The sequence below is a fragment of the Penaeus japonicus genome, unplaced genomic scaffold, assembly GCF_977035675.1.
Source record: "Penaeus japonicus unplaced genomic scaffold, GWHDUDI00000001_assembly GWHDUDI00000004, whole genome shotgun sequence".
Taxonomy (NCBI): Eukaryota; Metazoa; Arthropoda; class Malacostraca; order Decapoda; family Penaeidae; genus Penaeus; species Penaeus japonicus.
Window position 1 is genome coordinate 46,766,460 of NW_028234406.1, and position 7,500 is coordinate 46,773,959.

Here is a 7,500-nt window from a genome sequence, read left to right on the forward strand (position 1 = left end):
ATTCGAACCTGACCCCGCAAACCTGGGCGATGAAGTCTTGAGAGTGGCGAAGATGAGCAGGAGAGAAGGTTCCCAGAAGAGGAGAGAAGGACTGAGCCAGCCAGGAGGCTCAGAAGGAGATGATGGGGCACAGGGGTACGCCAGGCTTACGGGTTTTGGGTAGCCCACGGAGGTGAGGAAGGCGGGGATTTATAACCCTGAACCTTTGGTAAAGGTTTGCCTCCATGTAACCTGACGCTAGCTACTTCAGGAGACGATGGAAGGTGTCAGCAATGCATTCACGTGGGTTGCTAGTCAAGCAGGGAGTTCCTGTGGGCCTTTTTTCTGCAATAAAACAGTCGAAGGAAGAAATGAGGTCGATGGAAGTAAAGGGAAGAGAACAGAGGGCAAAAGACAGACCGAAGCCTAGGAGTTGGAGTTGGTGAGGGGTCAAGGTTAGAGAGTGGGTGTTAGAGAGGGTCCGGGCTGTATGCTATGCAATGTCAACCATGAGCCAACACATGTCCAGGGAGCCGTTCCTCTAGGAAGTTAAAGTGTAGACGGGAGAGGTAAAAGGTATGCTCAACATCCCTTTTACCAGCACTAATCCGAGAGAACGAGCATAATTTGGGAAAGGCGAGTGTCTCAGGATATGCAAGATCAAGGAAGAAAGAACCTGCTCCTCAAGGCAGTCACGGAAGAAACGGAGTTGGTTCTTCCGTTGGGCCGTGGAAATGACCAAAGCCTCGTAGGTGCGAAAGGCTTATACCATGTTGGGGAAGGAGTTGAATAGGAACGAGAGAAGATTTCTTTTAACCGTGGGGTCTATGATGAAATGCAAAAAACACACTAACGTGTTGTTCATATGGCAGAAAAACCCACTATACACAAAATGTATTTATTGAAAATCAGACGACAGTTTCAAGATCCTTCTGGATCCCATCTTCAGGTCTAAGGAGAAGGACAAGAGGGCATATAAGAAAGGGGGTACCAACATGGTACAAGAAAGTCATGTGAGGACAAGTGAGCGGAAACGAAGGCAGGGACGGACCAGCGACCAAGCTTTCTACCTACAAAAGGCCCAGGACCTGTTGGACGACACCTCCACCTATGTTTCCCTGACTAGTAACTCACGTGAACGCATTGCTAACACTTTCCATCTTCACCTGAAGTAGTTAGCATCGGGCTACATGGAGGCAAACCTTTACCAAAGGTTCAGGGTTATAAATCCCCGCCTTCCTCACTTCTATGGGCTACCCAAAACCCATAATCCTGGTGTATCTCTGCGCCCCATCATCTCCCGAGGCTCTGTGACGCAACCTCTTGCCTCCTAACTTGCTCAGTCCCTCACTCCTCTTTTGGTCACCTTCTCTCCCGCTCATCTTCGCCACTCTCAGGACTTCATCGCCCGGATTCGCGGGGTCAGAGAGGTGTCGCCACTTTTCTCTTTCTCCGTGACCTCCGCATATGTGACCCTCAGCATCTGGATGGAGAGATCAATTTTCTACATCGATCCTTCGGTAAGCTGGGGTACCCTCATTTCGTCCTAGATGCCGCGCTTTCCAACGCCCACCGCACCTTCTACCGTGACCCTCCCCCCCAGAGAGACTTCTCCCCAGCCTGTCCTAAGCCTTCCTCACACCGAGGACATCCACTCTCTTCGTCGCTCGCTGCACCCTCTCAACTGCAGGCTAACCTTTCACCAGGTAAACACACTCTGCCGCAACCTGGTCCACACCTGTCCTCCTTCTGCTAAGGTAGGCACCTATGCCATCTCTTGCTCCTCCTGTGAGAAGCAGTACTTCAGGGAGACCGGCGCTTGTCTCAACAAGCGTGTGTCTCAACACGAGTACACTGTATCCAGGGGACACTCCAACAACGCTCTCTTCTGCGATAACCTGGGACACAGGATATCACATAGACTGGTCAGCTGCCCGCATTCTGTTCCTTCCATTGATGTCAATGCCCGTAGATTGGTGGAATCTTCCCTCTTTAACAGGCTACCGAATTTCAAACTCAACAGTGTTTTTTCTCCTGCTGACAGTCTTCTGTCCTCACACATTCTCAGTCTTTTACTTTATGCCGGACACCCTTCACACAGACCGCCCAACCTGATGACCTGACATGACCTGCCCCGGTTCCGTTCGCTGGTCCGCCCTGCCTTCGTTTCCGTTCTCCTGTCCTCGCATGACTTTATTATACCGTGTTGCTCCCCCCTTACCCTCTTATATACCCTCTTGTCCTCCTCCTCCTTAGACCTGAAGATGGGATCCAGAACTGTCGTCTCATTTTCAATAAATCTATTTTGTGTATAGTGGGTTTTTCTGCCATTTTAACGTGGTAGAGTGTTTTTTGCCTTTCATATATATATATATATATATATATATATATATATATATATATATATATATATATATATATATGTGTGTGTGTGTGTGTGTGTGTAAGTGCATGCATGTGTGCATTTTTATGTATATATACTTTTTTTTTCTTTTTTTTCTCTCTTTTTTTCCTTAAAACAATATCATGCCCAAACCCGAACAAACATAGCCTGAACAAACCTCCTTACTTTAACAATGAACAACAAAAAATCTCTCCACAGGGAAAAGTTCTGCAAACAAAACGCCCCGGACAGCGTCATCATCTCCACAAATAAATTAACCATGCAGTACATACGAAAGAAACTAAAGATCAGCGAATACTCTGGCGGGTTCTTGTGTGAAGTCTACACTGTAGGAGGTACGGTGAAATTGCAGTGGAATTGATGGAGGATGTGTATTTTGGATGAATTTTGATGCACTGTTGCTTTTTCAAGATGAAAAGTGTCTTTCGGATTTTTTTTTTCTTAATCTAGGTGTTATTGCCATTTCAGATGCTCCAACAACAGCTCCTCCATCGCCGACAACAGCCCCTCCATCACCAACAACAGCTCCTCCATCACCAACAACAGCCCCTCCATCACCAACAACAGCCCCTCCATCACCAACAACAGCCCCTCCATCACCAACAACAGCCCCTCCATCACCAACAACAGCCCCTCCATCACCAACAACAGTTCCTCCATCACCAACAACAGCCCCTCCATCACCAACAACAGCCCCTCCATCACCAACAACAGCCCCTCCATCACCAACAACAGCCCCTCCATCACCAACAACAGCCCCTCCATCACCAACAACAGCCCCTCCATCACCAACAACAGCCCCTCCATCACCAACAACAGCCCCTCCATCACCAACAACAGCTCCTCCATCACCAACAACAGCCCCTCCATCACCAACAACAGCCCCTCCATCACCAACAACAGCCCCTCCATCACCAACAACAGCCCCTCCATCACCAACAACAACGTGCAGTATCACCAGACAATATTGTGGTAAGTTTCAAAGGAAATTGACAGAAAGAGGCATAAGATAACACGGATCATGCACAGATCTATCATGCATTCGCCCACTGCTCAACACCCCCCCTCCCCAAATTCTCCCCACACTTCTTCCTCTCCCCTCGTATTACAATCCGTAACACGAGTTCCATCTGTTAACAGAGGGTTGTGGCATAGCACCCATTAGCGTTGGCAACACGAGGATTGTTAACGGCACTGCGGCATCTGCTGGCGAGTACCCTTATCAGGTGGCGGTTCTATCCACCATCGCAGGAAGCCAGTATCAGTGCGGCGGTTCGATCATTAAGGAACGTTGGATACTCACCGCTGCGCATTGCTTCTACGACACTAGCAAGTAGGTTTATCTTTGTTTCTTTGAGTCCCTCCTCCTCCTCCTCCTCTTTTTCCTTCTTCTTCTCCTCCTGGAGAAAGATTCTGGAAAGCTGATGGTCTGAAGTTGGTAAAGTGTTTTCTAAGTGCGTTTGTTTGTTTATTCGTGTTCCGTTATTGAATTAACTCTCTCTCTCTCTCTCTTTCTATCTACCTACCTATCTCCATCTATCTTTATCTCTATATGTTTGTCTATCTCTTGTATATATCTCCTCCTTGTGCTCATTGTTATCAATTCAAGTGAAAAGAAGAACAATGATAGTCATAAAATCTGCAACAAAGCTCCTCTTACACCCCGACAGCAACAAGGCTACGAAAGTGGACGTAGTCTACGGCACGATCGACATCAACAGCGCAACACCGGTGACTGCATCGAGGTTCTTTGACCATCCAGGATACGACCGTAATACTAACGTGAGTAACATGAATTCTTAAATTCTTCCTCGTCCTTCGCTCATTATTCTTTGCCAAAAGCGTAGTTAGGGTTAATGGTGTAAGGTACTTGAAGATTGTAAACTCCATGGTCGTTCATGAGTCATGGATGAGGTATCGGTACCTTTCCAAGAAGAAGGAACATTAGGAAGTTAAGGAAGTTGAATATTCACCCTTAAACAAGAGCATGACTCACATCTACCTTACTCAAGTTACGCCACTGTTTATTATTTTTAGTGAATGAATGTCTTGTGGTATATGGTACAACAGTATTAATCTCTATCTCTCTCTCTATCCCATCCCCCTTCCTCCGTTATTGCTTCCCCCCCCCTCCCTCCTTCCTCAGGCCAACGACATAGCGTTGGTGGAGCTCCCGCAACCTCTGAGTTACACAAACAACGCCAACATTCAACCAATCTGCCTGGCGTTGGAGGAAGACATCCCGTTTGGAGGGAAGGCCGTAGCTTCAGGATGGGGAAATTTAGCCTTCGGTAGGTCATATCTTTTGTAAATGGTATATACGACAGTACTTCTATTCAATACATAGTTGTGCGTCAATGCGTTAACTCTCAAAGTATAAAGTTAGCTATAAAACTGTGCATCCGTTCACTTCACTATACCGAGTAAGGGGTAGGTTTATTCATAAGAATTTCATACATTTCTGACGAAGATGTCTTAGAAACGCGTCAGTTACATCTCTTGTGCTGTGATGTCATTCAAATCTTTGATTTTATATTCCTCTCCTTATTCACTTTTTACAATATACCTTTTTATGATGCTGCACTGCTTCGGCTTCATTATAATATATATTTTTTTTTTTTTTTTTTTTTTCCGGGATTTGATCATACGGAAATGCGAATGATAATGTATAGGAGGATCATCACCGACCACTCTCCAGGAAGTAGAGTTAGATGTTATCCAGATGACGGAGTGTCAGCAGAAGGCCAATTTGCCCCCAGACACAAACTCGGTCATATGTGCTCTGACTCTCTATAAGGATACCTGTCAGGTGAGCAACAATGCCGTGTCAGTTTTATAATCACGTACTCTCCGATAATCCATTATAAGAGTATCCTGTTGAGTGATCCTTACCTAGAACTCTTACACTTAAACGTAGGGTGACAGCGGTGGTCCTCTGGTTGCGAGACTCTGCGACGGAACCTGGGCTCAGGTGGGTATTGTCAGCTATGGCTTCCGGTGTGCCGTACCTGATAATCCTGGAGTGTACACACGCGTGTCTGCTTTCGCTGACTGGATCTCGACAAATACTGGTGGAAGCAGCTGTAGCTCTACTTTGAGTAAGTCTTAGTGTAAAGCTGATATACCTAGTCCTTTGATGTAATAGTGAATGTGCCTTTGGCAGAGCAAAACTTTCCCGAATCTGTGGAAGTCTATTTGTAATATAAGTTAAATGTCTTTCTTTACTTTCCCATCTGCTAGCTCTTTCCAACGAGCTTAATAACCGTGTCGGCGAAAGAGATGCAGTGAACGAAGCGAAAAATGAAGTGATTAGAAATCAGCAGCAACTAAATACCCTTGGAAATACGCTGAACGGTACCAGTGGAGGTCGCCGTAGACGTAGAAATCTTAGTCTATTGCAAGAATTGTTAAGTGAGCTCAGTAATGCAGACGCCATCATCGTAAGCAGGAACGTCGAGAGAATTGAAACCCTCACAACTCAGCTGGCAAGTCTCAGAGGCAGGCTTGTTGCATTCACCGCAGAAGTTGCTGCGGATGCAACAGGACTCGACGTAGGAGCACTATTGGCCAGTGTGGCAGATGCTGTGCAGGTGGCTGCAAATGTCAGTGAGGTGGCTCGGCAGGAACTCGAAGATATCCAGGATGAAATTGAGGATATTGTTGAAGAATTTCAGAATAGTGGTAGCACCATCCCTGCTTTGCCAACCCTAGAACCTGAACCTACCATAAATCCTATCAAACCTACAACTGCGCCTCCTACAACAACCCCTGCAGCACCTACTGTAGCACCTACAACAACCCCTGCAGCACCTACTGTAGCACCTACAACAACCCCTGCAGCACCTACTGTAGCACCTACAACAGCAAAACCCACAACTGTAGTGCCTCCAACAACACCAATGCCTACAACTGTAGTGCCTACAACAACACCGATGCCTACAACAACACCAATGCCTACAACAACACCGATGCCTACAACCTCAACAGCAGCAACGACAAGAAGCTCAAGTTCAACATGCTCCGTGACAAGAAAATACTGTGGTAATCCTCTGAATGCATAGAATATCTTCATGAGAATAAGATAAGCTTTCTTGTTACATGGATTCTGCCATACGTAACTAGCTTTCTCAAATACTACTAACTAGCATGAATAACCTGTGATCGGAATTAACCATTCTCTCTAAATCTCACCAGCGGACTGCGGTGTGGCCTCCATCACCGTTGCCGGTTCGAGGATCGTTGGTGGCGCTGACGCAACAGACGGGGAATTCCCTTACCAAGTAGGACTCTCAGTCACCATCGGGGGTGGCCAATTTTCGTGTGGAGGATCCCTCATCAAGAGCAAATGGGTCCTGTCGGCCGCCCACTGCTTCTTTGACGACAATGGGTGAGGTGGTGTGTGTATGTTTGTGTCTGTGGTCCCATGCGGGTGTGTTTAATGCGTTGTACATATCACAATATTACAATTTACTTTATCAGCACCTGCCAATTTCAGAAATTCTGCAACCACAGTGGTGGTTCAATACGGATCAACAGTTCTTTCATCAGCAACCGAAGTAACAGCAGCCAGATACATCACACATGAAGATTATAATGCTTCATCTTATGTGAGTCAACTGTTAGATCCATTAAGGGATTGCTGATTGAGAATAATGCTACTTTGTTAATGAATGGTTTTCTCTTCTTTATTGTGAACTCCTATTCCAGCTGCATGACATCGCTCTGGTTGAGCTTCCTCAAGCGATCGACTATGCAAATGACCCTAAAGTTCACCCGATATGCCTGGGAGAGGAGGAGGACATTCCCTTCGGAGGCACAGCAGTAGCGACAGGCTGGGGTGATCTCAGTTTTGGTAAGGCACACTTCCAATATCTCAAGCTCATGTAAGAATAAGTTATGTTCCAGGTCTTCTGGAACATCATGCTCTACATCATGCTCTGCATGATGTAGAGAATAGATTTGATGAGTGAGAAGAATGCGTCGTATTACAGGATTTATTTGTAGTTATTTGATATAAATATAAAAGATAAAGGTGTAGAGATAAAAGTATGATCCATACTTTTATTTTTCTACATATGAGTTACACTTCTTGTCAAATCAAGCGACTGTCTCATATC

At 46.0% G+C, this 7,500-nt stretch overlaps 1 protein-coding gene and 1 long non-coding RNA gene across 7 annotated transcripts in view; one reads left to right on the plus strand and one right to left on the minus strand.

The window, feature by feature from the left end:
* The window catches only part of LOC122267172 (uncharacterized), a 258,393-nt gene that overhangs the window by 238,693 nt on the left and 12,200 nt on the right, over nucleotides 1-7,500 (plus strand). For 4 of the 6 annotated variants that reach the window (XM_086536586.1, XM_086536585.1, XM_086536587.1 and 1 more), the window contains exons 6-16: nucleotides 2,582-2,718; nucleotides 2,852-3,355; nucleotides 3,524-3,716; nucleotides 4,054-4,165; nucleotides 4,530-4,674; nucleotides 5,056-5,192; nucleotides 5,301-5,481; nucleotides 5,624-6,424; nucleotides 6,578-6,770; nucleotides 6,879-6,990; nucleotides 7,091-7,235. In XM_086536586.1, the coding sequence (XP_086392712.1) occupies nucleotides 2,582-2,718; nucleotides 2,852-3,355; nucleotides 3,524-3,716; nucleotides 4,054-4,165; nucleotides 4,530-4,674; nucleotides 5,056-5,192; nucleotides 5,301-5,481; nucleotides 5,624-6,424; nucleotides 6,578-6,770; nucleotides 6,879-6,990; nucleotides 7,091-7,235 (2,660 nt within the window). The remainder of the gene's footprint in view (nucleotides 1-2,581; nucleotides 2,719-2,851; nucleotides 3,356-3,523; nucleotides 3,717-4,053; nucleotides 4,166-4,529; nucleotides 4,675-5,055; nucleotides 5,193-5,300; nucleotides 5,482-5,623; nucleotides 6,425-6,577; nucleotides 6,771-6,878; nucleotides 6,991-7,090; nucleotides 7,236-7,500) is intronic. The other 2 variants (XM_086536589.1, XM_086536588.1) reach the window with 2 other exon arrangements.
* LOC147472034 (uncharacterized) overlaps nucleotides 1-7,500 on the minus strand; it is a 62,047-nt gene that overhangs the window by 28,764 nt on the left and 25,783 nt on the right. The gene's annotated exons all lie outside the window — the stretch shown is intronic.